Source organism: Euphorbia lathyris, chromosome 5, assembly GCF_963576675.1.
Source record: "Euphorbia lathyris chromosome 5, ddEupLath1.1, whole genome shotgun sequence".
Classification (NCBI taxonomy): domain Eukaryota; kingdom Viridiplantae; phylum Streptophyta; class Magnoliopsida; order Malpighiales; family Euphorbiaceae; genus Euphorbia; species Euphorbia lathyris.
Genome location: NC_088914.1, coordinates 17,904,286 through 17,924,005, shown reverse-complemented (window position 1 = coordinate 17,924,005; position 19,720 = coordinate 17,904,286). Strand labels below are relative to the sequence as shown.

The window sequence follows — 19,720 nt, the reverse complement described above, 5'->3', positions numbered from 1 at the left end:
CAGATCATCTTTGAAAAGTTAGGTCCTGGCGGACTTCGTGAATGAATTCACTGACGAAGGGATATCTCATCCCAAGCCTCCATTAGAAGAATGGTCGATGTACACTGATGGAGCTTCCTCGGCGGATGGAGCAGGTGTGGGAGTTGTGATCAAAGGTCTCCACTACATAAGATTGCGATACGCAGCAAAATTAAATTTCCATGCCACTAATAATGCTGCTGAGTACGAAGCTCTGATACTGGGATTACGTCTACTTCAAGAAATCACCCCAGAGCGGATCGTGATATATAGCGATTCAAAACTAATGGTCAACCAAGTAATCAAGAATTACGAGGTGAAAGACGAGGTTCTGGCCAAATATGTAGCAGAAGTCAAAAAGTTGCTGGATCACCTTGAAGTTAAAGAAACGAAGTGGGAATTGATTCACATACCAAGGGAATCCAATACAGAGGCTGATCAATTGGCCAAAATGGCTTCCTGTGAGGAAAAATGGGCGGACCCGGATTGTCCCTTTGAAGTAAAAATGGCTCCAGCATTTGCCTTTGAAGAAGTGTCCCTACTCACAACGGTGGAGGGTGATTGGAGATCGGTCATCCACCAATATCTGCTGAATGGATCATTACCTGGAGACAAGGAAGAGGCACAGAGGATAGTTAGGAGATCAGCCTATTTCTCCTTGATCAATGATGGTCTTTACAGAAAATCCTTTAGTCATCCTTGGCTGAAATGCATTCTACCAGAAGAAGGGCAGCAGATCCTCAAGGAGCTACACGAGGGATCCTGTGGGTCACATGAAGCTTCCACCATGATCTTGAAGAAATCCAGGTTAGCAGGTTTCTACTGGCCCACAGCTGAATTAGATGCCCAGAGTTTGGTAGAATCTTGTCACAATTGTCAGATTCACGCAAATGAGTCACATACTATCAAACATATCCAAAAGCCAATCATTGAGGGACGTCCATTCGCCCTCTGGGGAATAGACATCGTTGGCCCATTTCCCCCAACTCGCCGGCAAAAAAGGTACGTAATAGTGGCAGTAGACCATTTCACCAAATGGGTAGAAGCCGAGGCTGTTTCCTCTATTACAGTAGAACAGATGGTGGAGTTTATCAAGGACAACATCGTGGGAAGATATGGCATTCCACATACCATCATCACTGACAACGGAACACAGTTTAACTGTGACAAATTCAAGGCTTTCTGTGAAGGGTTGGGCATCCTGAACAGATTCGCCTCCGTTTATTATCCTCAGTCCAATGGAATGACCGAAGTTACCAATCGGACAATTGTTAAGGGGATAAAGAAGAGGTTGGTAGAGCATGACAAGAAGTGGGCGGATCAGCTTACAAGTGTTTTATGGGCTTATCGTACCACCCCAAGAACAGCTACTGGGGAAACACCATTCGCCCTTTCTCATGGAGTGGAGGCCGTGATCCCAGTTGAGATACAAGTCCCCAGTGATCAGGTAGCCTTTTATTGTGAAGAGGACAACAACAAACGACTAAGGGAGCGTTTGGATCAGGTTGAGGATCGCAGGAACCAATCTTATGTACGCATGGCAGCATACAAACAGCGGATCGCGGCTTACCATGATAAAAATGCCAAGCTTATAGATATAAAGATAGGAGATCTCGTGCTTCGCAAAACTGACAAAGTCCAATCTCGAGAAGGCAAGGGCAAGTTGGGGCTCAACTGGACAGGTCCATACCAGATAGTAGACAAGGTTGGACCGGCCACATTCAAAATACAAGATATGGAGGGCAATACACTGCCACGCACGTGGAATCTCCAAAACCTCCGCAAATACTTTGTTAAAAAATGAAGTATGTTCATGGTCTTGAGCACTCTTTTTCCTTTAACAAGCTTTTTCCCATGTGGTTTTTCTTGTTAAAGGTTTTAACGAGGCTCATTTATAAAGACCTATTTGCTGTAATAAGGTGTTTCTCCCATTAGTAAACATTGTTGGTTTTATCATCTATGTTCTTTTTATAGTTTACTGCTGCAATATCAATATTCCAGTCTTAAAAAGAAGGGGGGCATCCAACGCTCTCCACATTCAATGTAGATCCGCCACTTGGCGGATCCTGATCACCGATTGAGTTAAAACGATCCTTGGACGCAAGGTCTTTACACTCTCTTATCCCTCCCAGAGAGGGATTCATAAGTCCTATGGGCGGATCATTTCACCTCAAAGATAGGTAGCAAATTGAACCCCTGGGCAGCTTTACTTCCTCCAAGAAGGAATAAAACAGCTTCAAACCTTCACAAAGGTTCATACCATGGAGTATGGCTGGCCACCTACTCCAAACATAAATCCTAAACATGCTTATGTTCAAAGTACCTCTCTACGTAAATGTAAGAGTAAAATAAATAAATAACAGCGTAAAGGATTAACCAGATTGTACTTAGAAGATTTTTTACAAAAAGATCTTTAAACAAAAACTAAATAATAATAGGGGCATCCTCTTTTTTGCTTCCTTCGCCTATGATGCTTGCTTGAGGATCCTTTTTCTCCACAGTCACAGATCCGCCACCAGGAGATACCTCCTTATCCTTCGAAGAAGTAGGACCCAGTGGAAGGACAGAATCAAGAATGGGCTCTGTACCTACTTTGGGCGACATCTCTTCAGAATTGTCCGCCACAACTGTGGTAGAAGGTTTGGTCTCCTGCGGGGGTCCTTTCATCCATTTCCGTACATAATTGCGAAGGTATTCCCTGACATCTGGCATTTTGTTGAACCTCGCCACGTCTTCTGGCTCGGGGACGGCGAGCAGAGGATCTGTGAAGTCAACTTCGGGATGGGCCAGGGAGAAGTACGCCATAAGCATCTCGCCATAGTAAAACGCCTGTACACCCGCCGTGTATTCAACTTCTCCGAGAGCATCCTCATGGCTTTTGGCATCAGAAGCCATCGTTGCCTTTAAACTTTTAATCTCTTCATCCCGAAGAACTAAAGCCGCTGCGGCGGAAGCAAGATCCGCGTTTGCAGAGGCAATGGTGGAATTGGCATTCGCTATATCTTTTTCTAACCTTTCAATGGTTGCCCTGTCCGCCACGTTCTGAAGGAGTCCATTTTCCAAAGTACGCAGACGGGCATACAGCTATAAAAGACAAAATGATTTAGTCCAAGGGCGAAAAAGAGGTGAAGGAATTATCATTATCTACATTCTTTTTGAACTCACCGAAAGAAGCTCTGATTTCCCCTTCTGGACATGAGTTGGCCCAGGGATTTGGTTATAGTTCCTTTGTACCTCTCCCACCTGACCCAAGGCCTCATCCAGATCATTCAGAAGGGATTCATTCTCAAAAGAACCTTGGGCCCCCAATTTGGCGGACTAGTATCCTCCAATATCGGGCTTCGCCATCTGCACAAACAGAGAAGATCCATACATCACTTTAGAATCGGATGAGCAATAGAGGAAATCAAAAGATGGATTACCTGAACAATCTTCTCAGCAGGTTTGGCGGATCGTATCGCGTTCGCCATAATCTTGGTACTACCCATAGTGTTGGGCCGCCTCTTCTTCAGTGGCGGATCAACAACTATCTCTGCAGGACGTTTGCCCGTATCGGCTTGAGGATTAGCCGCTTGACTTTTCTTGCGTGCTTCATCTTCCAAAAGCTTCATGCGTGTCTCTGCAAGAGCGTGATTGGCCTTAGATACACCCCTGCCAAAGAAGACATCAAGATAATCAAGACTTTTGAAGTAACGGAAAGGTACCTTGATCAAACTGAGTAATTTTCGAATAAATAAATTGATCCCCTTCTCGTTGAATCAATGGAATGTCACTCATCATGAAGGCTAAGGCATCTGCATAAGTCCATGCATCCGCCTTGATCTGCTTCATGAGATCTGCCACCTCTTCATCACTGCTTGTTAAGATGCGCATGTCACCCGCCATATGTAGCGGACGAGAATTCCAAACTGAAGGGAAACCTAACGGTTCATCCTCTTTTATCTTCACATAGAAGAAACTCTCATCCCAGCTATGAACGTTGGACATTTTATCGTAAAAGGGCGAATAGACACCAAATTTGGCGAATGTAAGGTAGGATTCTGACTTCCTCTTGGAAGGTTTATGAAAGGCCCTAAAAATACGGCCCGTATAAACAACGCCTAAATTTGAAGCGAGATAGCAGTCTAGGGCCATGTCGAGCCAGCCATTAGGATGTAGCTGACTGACGGCAATGTCAAAGTATGAGAGGATATCCGCCATCATCTTGGGAAGAGGAAGGCGAAACCCTCTCTCTACATGACTACAGAATACAGTAAAGAAGCCGTTAGGCGGATTGGAGGGGCGTTGATGAGAAGCAGCAAGTTGGGTTTCGTAATTTTTGATCCACGGAAAGCGATCCGCCAGATTCGCCAAATACGCGGCATTCATACGGGATGGAGTGGACTCCGCTCGAGGATTCTTTTTCTTAGCAGGGAGGGAAGAAGTGGCCATGGAACCCAGAAACCGGTTACGAGCACCGGCCGGAACGGCACCGGAAACAGGAAAAAAGAAAGAGGGATTTCTGGTTGAACGAGTCTAGTAATGGTTACGCGCCGAGTTATTAAACTCAGCTAAACCGGAATTAATCGCACCTACGGAAGATTGGGAGTCCTCCGACGATGAAGTGGTCCAACTAAAATCTACTTCAATCTTAGGAGGAGATGACGAGTTAAAAAGTTCAGAAGTCGACCCAGAAGACGAGGATGAACTTCTAAACATTCAAGATAAAAAGAAAGGGCACTTACATGGAAACGTAGAAGTTTGAAGAAGAGCTCTGGAAAACTTCTAGGAAAAGCTTCGAAAACGGAGAGAGATGAAGAAACGAAGAAGGAAGAGAAATTAGAAGGAGAAAAAGGTTTCTTTTGAACTTGCCTAGGACAGTGTGCCACCACACGTGTCAACCATCAAATGGCGTTGAACAGAGCGCACATTAATGATGGAGCATATGACGGCGCGCGGAAGTCTAAAAGCCCTAAAGGACTTTAAAGGCATTTTAGGGGGGGCTTCTGATAACATCGAGATATTATCATGAGGACCAAAAGAGATATCTGCCTTTAAGTATGCCACGTAGCAAAGGAAGTCAGCTGGCGGATCTCCCTGGACTAGCTCTAAGAGATCCGTTGGCGGATCTCTAAGGCGAATCTCTCCATTCACCTTGGTAACGGCTGGCCGCCGGCTCGGTCATAAAGGATCATTAAATGGATCATTAACTGTCTTACCCGCCAGGTTAAGAGTAACTTGTAACCGCCATTAAGTGAGCATTAATGGGGACTTTCTAGCTACCTAGAGGTTACGAACTTCTCAACTATATATAGCCTACCATTCTAGGCTATCAAGGTACTCAGACTTTTCTATATTCTCTAAGCTTTGTCAATACGGTTTATCCTTCATATTCTCTACTGACTTTGGCATCGGAGTTTCCCCCGTCGAACCCAACGACGCCCCCCACAGGGACGAGCTCCGATCAGAAGTTTCTCCCTTGTTATCATTACTAATCATAACAAAAATTTCTAGAAATTTACAATATTTGCATTTTTCCCATGTTATTTTCTATAGTTGAGTACATTTTTAGTGAAACATGCTAATATCTTTCCTCTTATAAGAAGGAAAAATATAAAAGAGAAAGGGAATAATGTAGAAAATTGACAAATCTAGTAATTAAGTTATGTCAAGTGATTGTAAATTCATAATTTTAAGGTCCATACGTACATTAATCTAATTCCTAGCTACTATAATGATTATATTCTCTTCTTTTGATGTAGGTTCAAGTGGAATTCCCTTTATTATTATTCCAACTTTTAACTACTGTTCAAAAGCTATATAATATTCTATAATATATATAAAAAAAGCTACATAATATAGAGAGAGATGCTTTGATGCATATTATTATTCTAAAGAAAAATAAATATTAAATCCTTTGGATATAAGTTCTCCCTTTCATATTTTTACTTTTACTTTATTATATATATAGGTTGGTTCCTTGTTTGATGGAAGAAAAAAAAATGTTTTAGAATAATAAATAATTCCTTATCTCTAATCTCAAATTATTTGATGGAACTTTGGGGCTTCTAATTACTTCTTTTGACCTTCTAATTAAATCTTCTTAGAGATCAAAGTAAAGTATTCTATAAAGTTATTTTTTTTATTAAGTTTCATGACTTTTACATTTTTTACTTTCATGCTTCTCGATTGGCTCACAAAATGTGTACAACATTAAATGGCCTCCCAAAATGATTTCTTACGAAGTTTACTTTAGATCTTCCCCGGTTTCCCTCAAGATATATCCCCTAAAGTCTCACTCAAAATGGTTCCCTTGGTTTCCCTCAAAATAATTCCCCTAATTCTCATACTTTCCCTTAAGATGTTTTCCCTGGATTCACTCGAGATGTTTTCGCTAGGTCTCACTCATGATTAGGGAAACTAAGGTTCATTCTAGAAAAATTAAGTAAACGCTACACTAAAAAAGATAAACCACTGAAAGTGACATGCATAAAAAAAAATGATATACCAAGATAACATTATAAAAAAAAAGTCAAAAGTTTTCTAAAACGTTCTCCTTTAAAAATGGTAAATATGTCTAGTAAACTTAAGGGTCCGTTTGACTACTTGATGTTTGTTGTTTGCTTTTGGAAAAGACTGTTTTTTCCAAAAAAGCAGTGATTTCATGCTTTTGTAAAAAAACTATTTTTCAGTTGTAAAAAGGCAAACAGGAGGCGTCTAACAAAAAACTTCAAACTCTGCCTTTTAAGTGAAAAGACAAGCAGAAAGTGAACTGTAGGTAACCAAACACCCTCTAAATTAAACCAATCATATATTATATTTTGGATGTTTGAATTACTTGTGTGTTAAAAATATTTTTGTTGCACGAAACAAATGTTGGATGGATATAGATCATGCATATATAAGAAGATAAGAAGAACCCATTAAAATGAAGGGAAATTTACACAGAAATTCAGGTTTGAAAAAGTATTTACAACAATGTCAGGTAATAATTTGAATTTTATCAAATTAAATAAACCACCATTTCTACAAGTAAATCATCCCTAAAAGCTAGGAATTTCGAAATTCATATTTTCTTTAACTGCTGATATTTTTGAAATAGTTTTAATATTTTTTATATATTATGAATTAAATTACCATTAATGAGTAAACTATAAATATAAATATTATTACTATTCATGTCTTTTATGTAAAAGACCCAAAAATGAATGACATATATATTCTCATATGTCTTTCGAGGTTTGTTTGGAGGCATAATCCTAAAAAGCTAATGTTTGGTTGTTTGTGGGGTTTTATGGATCCTATAGATAATTATATGGTCAACTGGCTTCAGAATTCACCAAACTTAAATCTGGGTTTTGGTCAATTTGGACCAATATTATTGAGGGAGGACAAAGGACCCATCAATCAAGCTTCTAAGGACTTGTTCTCACAAAATGTTAATAATGACTAACATTTTTTACACCAAAAAATAAAAATAAAAATCTTCACATCTATATCTTAATTACTTAATATAATACAAATCTAGAAGAGCAATGACCAATGTGTTGAATGTATAGTTTGATATATGGAGGATTATGGAGATAGAGAGAGATAAGTAATAACACAATTAATGGTTTAAATCACCTTAGTGATTATGGCTAAGAGGCCTTGTATTTATAGTGAGCCAATAGTAGTTTGTATAGGAATACAATACACAAGTATAATCGTATTAGAACTCTACCTAGCTAGGGTTATAGACAAATTGAAACTCTAACTAGATAAGAATCTATTTACAGAGATAATAGGAACATTATCTCTAACACCCCCCCTCAAGCCGATGGCGGGCACGAACAAAGAGGCGGGAGCGTAACATCGTGAAGCGAGCCGGAGCTAGCGGCTTGGTGAGTATGTCTGCAACCTGATCATCGGTGGGAATGAATCTGACACTGAGAAAACCTTTGTGAACTTGTTCATGAACAAAATGATAATCTAGCTCAATGTGCTTCGTTCGGGCATGAAAGACTGGATTGGAGGTGAGATAAATTGCTCCAACATTGTCAGACCATAGCTGAACCGGGGTGGGTAAGGGAAATCCAAGATCCGAGAGAAGAGATTTGAGCCATAGAAGTTCTGCTGTGGCATTTGCCACTGCCTTGTATTCACTTTTTGTTGAGGATCTGGCTATTATGGGTGTCTTGCGGGTCTGCCATGATACAATGCTGGATCCAAGGTAGACACAGAAGGCACCCGTGGATCGTCGGTCATCAGGGCACCCACCCCAATCACTATCTGAGTAACAATGAATGTGCTGTATTGGTTGGACAGACATGACTATGCCAAAGTCTGATGTACCCTGAATATAGCGTAAGACCCTCTTAACTCCTTTCCAGTGCTCATCAGTCGGACAGTGTAGAAACTGACATAATTTGTTAACTGCAAATGCAATGTCAGGACGAGTGAATGTTAGATATTGAAGTGCTCCCACAATGCTTCGATATTCATCTCCAGAGGTTAAGCTGGTGCCTAGCTCCTTTGAAAGTGTTGGCGTGATGGCCATGGGCGTTAGTGTGGGCTTGGAGTCAATCATCTTTACTCTGTCTAGGATGTCAGCCACATACTTGGCCTGACACATGTGAATGCCATCTTTCTCATATTTGATCTCAATGCCGAGAAAGTATTCTGCCTTGCCAAGGTTGTGAATGGGAAACTCATGTTCAATGGCTGTAATGGTGTTGGTGATGTGTGCAGGGTGGTTGCCTGTTATGAGTATATCATCAACATAGCACAAAATGTAAGTCTTTTCAGTTTCGGTGCGTCTGATGAACAGAGAGTTATCAGCCTGTGACATTTTGTACCCAAGGGAGAGGAGGAATGTTCGAAGGCGTGTGAACCATTCTCGTGGTGCTTGCTTTAATCCATAAAGACTCTTTTTGAGAAGACAGACATGATCTGGCCGGTCACTATCCCGAAAACCCTGCGGTTGTTCCATATATATTGTCTCTGATAAGTTTCCATGAAGAAATGCATTAGAGACATCCAGTTGATTGATGAAGCAGTTGTTTACTGCTGCAATGGCAAAGACAGACCTAATGGTTGTAGCTTTGATTACTGGACTGAATGTTTCTTTGTAGTCAATCCCAGCTTTTTGAGTGAATCCCCTTGCTACCAACCGGGCTTTGTGACGATCTATGGTTCCATCAGACTTCTTCTTTGTACGAAAGAGCCACCTGGAGGTGATGACATGCTGATCATGTGGTCTCGGTACAAGTTGCCATGTGCCATTGTCCAGAAGAGCTTGAATCTCTGCAGACATTGATGTACGCCATTCAGGTTGTTTGTTGGCTTTACTGAAGCATGTGGGATCCACTGTGCCATTTGGATGTGTAGCTAAAAGTCCCTCAAACTGTCCTCTTGAGTGAAAAGACGACTGTCGAAGCTGCATATAATGTTGACGTGGACTAATTAGCGGTGCATTGCAAGGTCTAGGCCTTGCAGTTGGAACAGGAGCAGGTGGTGCATTTTCAGGAGGAGGAGACTCTGTTTGTGGCAAGATGTTCTCTTCATGAGGTACTGCATTCTGTACTTCCGGTGTGGTGATGTTCACAGCATCAACTGGTGTGCTAGGATCATTCTGAGCAACAGGTGTTGATGCAGCAGTGACCACTGGTGACAAAAATTGATGTGGAGCTAGTGGAGCAGTGTTTGTGGCTTCAGAGTCAGGGGGTAATTGGGGTACCAGGATGGGGTCCAGAGTGGACAGGTGTGTTGGGTTGGGAGCATGGAACTAAGTTAGAAGTAGACAATATAGGATTGGGATTAGAGAAATTACCTGGATACGGGCCGAGTAAAGATGGTAGTTGACACGATGTGCTTACCCCCGAGTTGCTAGATGAAGGTGATGATGGAGTGACTGCAGATGCAGGAAATACTTCTTCATTGTGCTGCACAAATTTGCAGATGTATATGCGTCCGGTGGCATACTCAAGACAAATATCCCCAGAGTGATTTTCTGATGGACCAAGGTAGACACATAGCTTGGAACGAAAATCAAATTTGTGTTGGTTGTATGGACGAAGAAGAGGATAGATACCACTGCCAAAGATGCGTAATGCCTTATAGGCAGGCTGTTTCTTGTAGAACAAGAAATAGGGTGAATTGTTGTTCAGTATTTTGGTGGGTAAGTAGTTGATTAGCCTAATGTTGTGTATCATGGCATAGTTCCAGAATTTGAGAGGTAAAGCTGCATTGGCTAACAAAGTAAGGCAGGTGTCAACGACATGTCTAATTTTTCTCTCAGATATACCATTTTGTGCATGAGTGTGAGGGCATGCAATTTTGTGTATAATGCCATGTCGTTTGAAAAAAGGTTATAGTTTTTGGAACTCTCCCCTAAGATCTGAGTAAATATTCTTAACCCTTGCACTATACTGATTAGAGATCATGGCATAAAAATCACAGAAGATTGAAAAAACATCACTTTTATTCTTTAAACAGAAAACCCATCCAAATCTAGTGAATTCATCAATGATTATTAAAAAATAACTGTGACCAAGACAAGAAACAACTAGAGCTGGCCCCCAAACATCCAGATGTAAGTTCTCAAAAATAAATGTGCTAGAGCGACTAATAGAGGGTAAAGGGCTTCTAGCAAGCTTGCCCAATGGACAAAAAGAATAATTGCTAACTGATTTTGAAGAGGATAGATTGTTTCCTTTGAGAACTGAGCTGACTGTCTGATTCTGACAATGTCCAAGCCGTGCATGCCACCTTTCAAAAGACACCTTCTCTCCAACTAGCGCCTCTTTTAGGGTGGGTGTAAGCACATAAAGCCCATCTTTACTCGGGCCCCGTAACAGGATTTCCCCAGTTGTTTGGTCCTTCACAAGAAAATGGTTAGGCCAAAATTCAAAGAAACATGAGTTGTCACAGGTAAATTTTTGAACAGATAGTAAAGATTTGGTAAGCTTAGGAACAAGTAGGGCATCATTAATTTTCAAATTATTGATATTTGAATTTCCAAAGTGAGAAATTTGCAAACCTTGACCATTGCCAAACTGAACTGTATCATATCCTGGATATGGCTGCATTTGATGAAGTTGAGTCGGATTTGCCGTCATGTGATTAGTTGCTCCTGTGTCTGGATACCACGGCTGATTAGGACCCATGAATGGATTTGGTGGTTGTTGCCATGCTATGTGTGCTTGTGGTCCAGGATTGTAGTGTGCTCTTGAATTATTCTTTGGTCTTTTGCACTTATCAGCCCAGTGACTTGGATCACCACAATTGTAGCACTTGCCACTTTTTCTCTTCTTTGGATTCTGCTTCTTTGCTTGATTTGTTTCCATGGTGGACACATTGGCCTCCCGATGTGCTGATACACCATCGGTTTGAAGCAGAGTTGTCTTTCTGGTTGATTGAATCATGCCCTCGGCTGTTTTCAAACTGTGCAAAATCTCTTGATAATTGATGTTTGTACCGTGCTAAGTTACAAGAATCCGGACAGTGGAGCGATACTCTTCTCCTAAACCCTTGTAAAGAACTGACGGTAGTAGATGTCGAGGGTAAGGATTCCCTGAGGCAGCCAGATCATCAAGGATGGACTTCACTTTTTGCATATACGCAGTGACTGACATTCCCCCTTGCTCAAGCTCATGCAGTTCGACTCCCATCTGAAACTGCTTGCTGCCTATAATAAGCCCGTAGGCATCCTCTAAAGCTAGCCAAATATCATGTGAGTATTTGAGATATGCAATCTCAGAAAACACCTCTTCGGTGATGGAATTTAGGAGCAAAGTCCTAACCACATTTTCTACATCATCCCATTGAATAAAAGATGGATTTATGATTAAATCCGCAGCTGATGTCACAAAAGCTGTTCTAGGAATAAATTTGGGTGGAGGTGGTGTTGAACTAAGAATGTGGGAAAGAAGATGATAGGTTTGAAGGGTAGATTCCATGGACTTTCTCCATGCTTTGTAGTTGTGCGGGGTTAATTTGATGTTAATGTTGATATTTGTGGGTTGTTGTCTTGGTTGTTCAACATGAGTGGAGATAGGTTCTGGATGGACATGATTGTTTATAGTATGAGGGATGGAGGAGGAAATAAAATTGTGTCTAACATTGTTTGACGGTGCATCAACAGTATTGTGAAACGAATTTGAGAAGAAAGATGGTGAGGGATCATGGGTTAATTGAGTATTATAACAAAACGGCGAAGTATTAGATTCAGAAATAACCTGATGTTTGTTACTGGCTTCAGCTGCCTGATATGCTGCTAGGGCAGCAAGAACTGATGGAGAAAATAGAGTTGGAGGAGTCGAGGATTGTTGCGATTGAATAGATGGCTGCTGAACCGGAAGTTGTTGATTCCGTGAAGGCGGAACGGCCGCCTGATATGCCGCAATTGCGGCTAGCACCGCAACGTCAGCGGCGGACGTTGTCGGTGCTGGTAGCATCGCGGTTTGCACAAACCGCTGATCACGAGCTGCTGTCGCTAAAGGTTCTTGCGCGAGTTGTACAAGAGCCGCGGAAGGGAGATGGCTTGCGAGTTGGACAGGAGCCGCGGTTGTCGTTGGGAGCACAGACGGCGCGCGGGCGCTGGCCACTTGAAACGCCAGGAGTGCGGCTTGGACCTCCGGAGAGAACGAATCCACAGCTGCTGCCATGGTGGGATTTTGCGCGATCTGCGCAGATGGAGCAGCAGCTGCGGTCATCGGAGGAACGGTGGTGGGCGCGCGGGTGCTGGCCGCCTGATATGCGAGGAGCGCAGCTTGTACCTCCGGAGGCAGCGAGTTCGTAGTGGCAGCCGCGGTTGGGATTTGCGCAATCTGCGTAGACGAAGTAGGAGCCGCAGTCATCGGGGGAGCCGTAGTGGGCGCGCGGGCGCTGGCCACTAGGTACGCTTAGAGTGCAGCACAGACTTCCTGAGGGAAGTAATCGCCCACCGTCTGCTGTTGCGGTGGAACTGTCACTGCGGGTTTGGCAGTGGTTGCGGCTAGGAAGTCGGATTCTCCGGTGACGAAGGGTGAGGTGAACCGCCATCCCGAAGATGCAAACGAGCCTCCGAGGGCGTCGTCCGTGTTCTGAGCGGCCGCGGATGTTGTAGCGGCGGTAGGTGCGATGGTTACGGCAGCCACACCGGCGGCGGCGGCGGCGGACGCAGCAGCATTTACGGCGGTAGTGGCGGCGATGACAGTTTTGTATTGAGAATAGGTTGGTGATTGAGGATGATCAGAGGATTCGGAAGATGCGGAAGTTGATACTACGGATACCATGTTGAATTTATAGTTTGATATATGGAGGATTATGGAGATAGAGAGAGATAAGTAATAACACAATTAATGGTGTGAATCACCTTAGTGATTATGGCTCAGAGGCCTTGTATTTATAGTGAGTCAATAGTAGTTTGTATAGGAATACAATACACAAGTATAATCGTATTAGAACTCTACCTAGCTAGGGTTATAGACAAATTGAAACTCTAACTAGATAAGAATCTATTTACAGAGATAATAGGAACATTATCTCTAACACAATGAACAATGAATTAATGTAATAAGTTAATAACTATGGATAAATGTCATGGATAAAAAATGTTATGTATAACTGACGGGTAAATGTCATGGATAAAAAATGTTTTGGTGGAAATATGGCAATTAAAATTGACATAAAAAAGGCATTTGACACTATGGATTGGAATTTCATTTTGGAAGTTCTAGAGGCGTTTGGTTTCTCAGTGGAATTTCGAGACCTTATTCTTAATATTTTCATCTCGTCTAGAATTTCCATTATGATTAATGGGGCCCCTAAAGGTTATTTTCGTTGTTCCAGGGGGCTTCGGCAAGGAGATCCTCTTTCTCCAATCCTCTTTTGCTTGACTGAGGACTTTCTGAGTTGTTTAATATTAAATCCTTTGGAGACGGGGCGTCTCCAGCCTATGTCTTATGTCAGAAACTTTAATTTTCCATCTCATTTGTTTTATGCTGATGATATCTTGCTGTTTTGCAAAACTTATGTGCAGAATGTGAAATTAATTGCTGATATTTTCAAACTCTATGCCACTCTTTCAGGTCAATTGGTAAATTGGACTAAATCTGAAGCTTTTTTTGGCCAAAGAATTACTCCTACTCGCGCTCACATGTTAGCTGAGATTACAGGTTTTAAATTTGGGTCGCTTCCTTTTTCTTACATTGGTGTTCCTCTGTTTCGAGGAACCCCAAGAAATAGGCTGTTGAAACCAATTGCAGACAGAATTATTTTAAAATTCAGTAACTGGAAAGTGAAGTTACTCTCGATGGCTGGGCGGTTAACTCTGATTAAATCAGTGATTTTCATTTCAGTTCTGCATTCTTTTTCAATTTATAAATGGCCTCCCGACCTACTGAACTTTTTAAAAAGATGCACTTTGAATTTCCTTTGGTCGGGCTCGGTGAATGAAAAGAAGCTTGTCATCCCTCTTGGAATTTATGTTGTAAACCCATTGCTGAAGGAGGTTTGGGTGTAAAAGACTTTGCAGATATGAACATGCCATGCTCGGCAAATTTTGTTGGGATTTAATCTCCTTAGATAATTTTCCAATGGGGATTTTGAAGAAACGTTTTCCAAGTAAGATGGGGGGTTAATCTCCTTAGTTTATGTTGTAAACCCATTGGTGGATTGGCGTACACTCAAAGCTCAATTTCTGGTTTAGTTATTGGATCTCCCCAACGGTTGCAGAACGTTTGAATATTTGTGATGATACTGAGCTTAGTGGCGATTCAGTTTTAAATTATTATGGAAGTTCTGGTTGATCGAATCTCCCGACTGAGGTGGAAGATTTTAGGGGTGATATTGCAGATATCAAGGGAGGGTTTGACTCCGAAGATGTGTGCTTCTGGAAGGCTGATCGAAAGAGAATTGTTTCAGGTAGAAGTCTTTACAAATTGATTTGGGGGGTTCAGCCTGAGGTGTCTTGAAAAAACTTCATCTGGAAAAGCTTATTACCACCATCTCGTTCTCTTATCTGTTGGAGAGCAATTTTGAACAAGCTCCCAACTCATGATTTAATCAGTGCAAGCGGTTTGATTTTAATTTCACGGTGTGAACTCTGTCGTCTTAATTTAGAAAGTCATGACCATCTTTTTGTGAGGTGTATCTTCACGACCCAGATCTGGAACACTATTTTTCTTTGTTTGTTCTGCGACTTGGAGTATTTGACAGTCTCAACTCTCTTTTGGCGTGTTTTCAATCACAAAAATTCAGTCCTCAACTCTTAGACATCTGGACGTCTGCATTTGTAAAAACAATTTGGTTAATCTGGAAGGCCAGAAATCAGGCCATCTTTGATTCAATTGAACCAAATATAGCTGTCATTTTGCGGGACCTTTGGAGCGCTCTTGGTGAGGTGCAATTTGGAAGCAAGGGAGTTATGTTTCATTCAGCTAAGGATCACCATGTTTTGTCGCAACTCTCTTTACTTGGTCGCCCTCCTCCCGCACCCTCCTGCGTGGAAGTTATTTGGCATTCTCCACTGCCAGGTTGGATCAAAGTAAATTCAGATGGATCTGTGGCTAATAATTTAGCAGGGGCATGTGGAATTTTCAGAAACTGCAGAGGCTTTCCGCATGGTGCTTTTGCGATGCCGTTTAGCATTTGTCTCCCTTTTGAGGCGGAATTACAGGGTGTTATGCAGTCCATTCGCATGGCTTGGGATAAAGGCTGGAAGAAGCTTTGGATTGAATCAGATTCAAGCTATGTTGTTAATTTGCTAAAATCAAGATCCAAGACTGTTCCTTGGCGTTTTCGACAAGATTGGATGCTTTGCCTTTCCCTTGTGTCCCAAATGACAATTTTTGTTTCGCATATTTTTAGAGAAGGAAATAAGGTGGCGGATTCCTTAGCTAACCATGGTCGATCTGCTTCTTCATTGATTTCATGGAATTCCTCGCCTTCCTTCTACTCACATCTTGTGTCTGATGACTTGGCGGGACTGCCCCAGTTTCGATTCCACTAGTTTGTATGTATTTTATTTCGCTTTTTTATTTGTCTTTTATTATTTATTTTGTACTCTTTTAATAATATTTTAGGCTCAACTCCATTTGATTTGAAGTGTGCTAACCTTGTTAGGATGTTTTGGTTCTTTTGGGTTGACCTCCAAGTCTTCAATTAAAAAAAAGTTAATAACTATCGATTATGACTCATTGATAATTGAGACTAATTATAAAAAAAATAGCACTTTTTAACAAACTTGCTAGAAATACAATTTTATTCCTAAGATCATAAATAATATAATTGAGTATCTAATGTTGGTAAATTAAGTTAATTTTAGATATTATTATCATAATATTTGTTTAGTCATAAATTTTGTTATATCTACTACACATATACATCGTTGATTCCGTATTTTGAATGCATTAGATAAAAAATTAATATCTAAATATTCCATCGAGTTTAAAGACATTTTATCTCTAAGTTTACTATGAAATCACAAAAAAATGTAAATTTTTTGAACCATACTGGTACGCAATTTACGCAGAATACAAAGACAAAATTTATGAAAACATCTCCACTACAAACCCGATGAGAGGAGATGAAAAGACAAATGGGACAGAACTTTGAGTGACATGCTGTGTCACTTTCCGCATGTCGTGTCACTCGGCGTGCCACTGCAGCTCGGCATGCGAAACAAGGACGAAATACCATGGGAGCTCAGGACTGGAGCCACACGTCGTGCGGGTTAAGTGACTCAGTATGTGGGGGCGTTTGAGTTGCCTTCCTCATGAAGCTGGATTAAGAGGACACGGCTGGAATATTTTTATTTACTATTTTGCCATTGAACTAATTACTGTTGTGCTACTAGTCTTATTTTCCTTTCTAGCCTTTTATTTAATTATCCATATTCTTTCCCGAAGGCTCTTTAGTTGCTTGTAGCCCTAGTGGGGGCATTTTAGTATCTTTACTTAACCTAGAAGGGAGTATATAAACTCCTTTATTTGTAATGAAAGTAACTTTTATGAAATTCAATCAAAAATAGCTTCCATTGTTGAGAGCTTTGTTATTATATTTGGGATTCATTCTTTCAAGTTAGGTTTGAGAAGAAACATCTTATAGTGGATTTAATAGTGGTTGTCCTTCAATTATACTATTTATGATATTAGGAATATAATTACTTTTAACTAACAACGTTAGAGATATTTTTATATCTTATTCTTTTATAACCTAAATTTTGGAACAAGCCAATCATAGTAAAATAAAACCTCTATATAGGAATACATTTGGGACCGGGCTATTTGTATAACAATTGAGAGGTTATTAATAAATAGGGTTTGGTATAATAAAATTTCTCAATATATAAAATTTTAAATTTTAACAATAACAAGAATACCTTCCGTTAGATGAACTCGTTTTTTTTTCTTTTGGAGAAATAATACCACTTGAAATTGGTTAAGATTATCATAGGCATGCATGGTTTATATATAATGTATAACAATAGACATTAATGGAATAAATTAAATATTTAGAATTTCAATTTAGAGTTTAGATTTTCAATATATAGATAATTGGAAGAGTTTTACGGGAAAAATGTAAACATCAATGAGAATACTAAATATTTATAATTTCAAGTTGTATTTTGTATTTCCAACTTATAGATAATTTCAATAGTTTTTTTTAGGGATAAGTACAAAAAAAATGCCTGTGGTATACCGGTTTTGCGAACTCGAACATGTGGTTTTTTTTTTTTTTTTTTGCAAACAGAGGTCTGTGTTACAAACCGTTAGCAAACAGAGGCTAAATTGACTAACGGTGTTAAAATTCAAAGAGAAAAGAGTTAATTTGACCCTTATGTTTATTTATTTTATAAATGAACCCCCCTAATTATCTAATTATCATAAATAAACCCCAAAATCAGAAATAAAAATAAAAAATACCATCTTTTCCATCTCTTTTTCATTTTTTATTTTCATTATTCTTTCTCTCTCTTCTCTCTCTCCTCTCTTCTTCCTCCTTTATTTTGGGGTTTATTTGTGATAATTAGATAATTAGGGTAGTTAATTTATAAAATAAATAAATATAAGGACCAAATTAACTCTTTTCTCTTTGAATTTTAACACCGTTAGTCAATTTAGCCTCTGTTTGCTAACGGTTTGTAACACAGACCTCTGTTTGCAAAAAAAAAAAAAAAAAAACCACATGTTCGAGTTCGCAAAACCGGTATACCACAGGCATTTTTTTTTTGTACTTATCCTTTTTTTTAATATTTTAGAATTTGGTTTGAATTCTTAATATATATATATATAGGGGCATAGTTTCTAAATGTGAGACTTGAAAAGTGTATAACAAATAACTTTTGAGAGGTTATTCCTATTTATAACTGGCCCAAGTTGGGACCGAGTTTTTTTCATAACAAAATAAAGGTTATTCTTATATAGAGTATTCCTATATAGAGGTTTTACTGTAGATATTGTTAGAGGTGTCAAAATCCCCCCGAGATTTGTTCAAAATACCATTGAAGGGGAATTAGGGTACTTTGCTAGAGTTCTAATTGATCGATTAGGTAGAGGCGGATCAACCTCATGATACCATGGTTGTGGTAGAATTTCTTAAATAGAACATATCTACCTTATGTGGGACTTCTAGAGCTCTAATTAGTGATGGGAGCACCCATTTTTACAACAAACAATTCTATCAATTACTTATAAAGTATGTCGTAGACTATAAGGTTGCAATCTTATATTATCCCTAAATAAGTGGGTAAGTCGATGTATCAAAATAGAGAGGTAAAATATTAGGAATGTTCACATGCACTTTAATGATCAAATTCATTTGGTCATTAAGGTCCATATAATCAAAACCGTGTAAAATATATGTTAGAGAAGACGAAAAGATTAGTTGCTAAAGTTAGATCATGTATGAGCATAAAGTCAATAACTTGTAAATATAGTTAAAAAGAATTAATGAATTAATGCAAGAAAAAAAAGTCATTGAAATGAGCTCTGATGTCATTCAAGTAATGTTCTAGAGGAGATATACCTTGCAATAAGAAGGATTCATACTCATTATTCCGCCGCCATGGACAATACCTCGCCACCACTAAATCCACCGCCGTTCCAACCTCCAGACCCTCCAGATCAAATTACTATAGCGTCACAGTCTGCTCCTGTCTCTCCTAGACTCTACAACAAGGTTGTTGAAGATGATGTCGAGATTGTTGATGCTCGCACCCTGGAAGATCTCCACGCCCTTGGGTTAGTGTCTTTTGATTTTGTGGATAATAATGAACTGAAGCCAAGGATAAATATTGCCCCTGAATTGATTGAAAGACTCCAACAGCCTTGGAAAAAGGCGCTGATTGTGAAACTGCTAGGGCGGAACGTTGGGTATGTTGCTCTCAAGAATCGTGTTACGACTCTTTGGAAACCACTGGGCGAGTGGGAGATGATGGACCTAGGCTTTGGGTTCCACCTGGTAACCTTTGACAAGGACTCTGATCGGGAACGTGTCGTCCGGGGAGGGCCATGGATGGTCCAAGGGCACTATTTAACAGTCAGAACCTGGTCGCCTGGATTTATTACGTCTGATGCGATTGTGAATTCAACTATGGCATGGGTACGTTTTCCAACACTTCCTTTGTAATATTATGATGAAGATCTTCTTTTGGCAATAGCTTGTATGGTTGGGAAACCTGTTAAAATAGATAAAAACACCATTGAAGCCTCGAGAGCTAGGTTTGCGAGAGTGTGTGTGGAAATGGACCTATCCCGCC

General features: G+C 40.2%; 1 protein-coding gene across 1 annotated transcript; it reads right to left on the bottom strand.

The window, feature by feature from the left end:
• Window positions 1–2,442: 2,442 nt before the first annotated feature.
• Window positions 2,443–4,005, bottom strand: LOC136229697 (uncharacterized). Its single transcript, XM_066018603.1, has 4 exons — window positions 3,734–4,005; window positions 3,441–3,669; window positions 3,184–3,336; window positions 2,443–3,102 (listed from the first exon to the last, which is right to left on the bottom strand). The coding sequence occupies exons 1-4, from the start codon at window positions 4,003–4,005 to the stop codon at window positions 2,443–2,445; spliced, it is 1,314 nt and encodes a 437-aa protein (XP_065874675.1).
• Window positions 4,006–19,720: the final 15,715 nt, after the last annotated feature.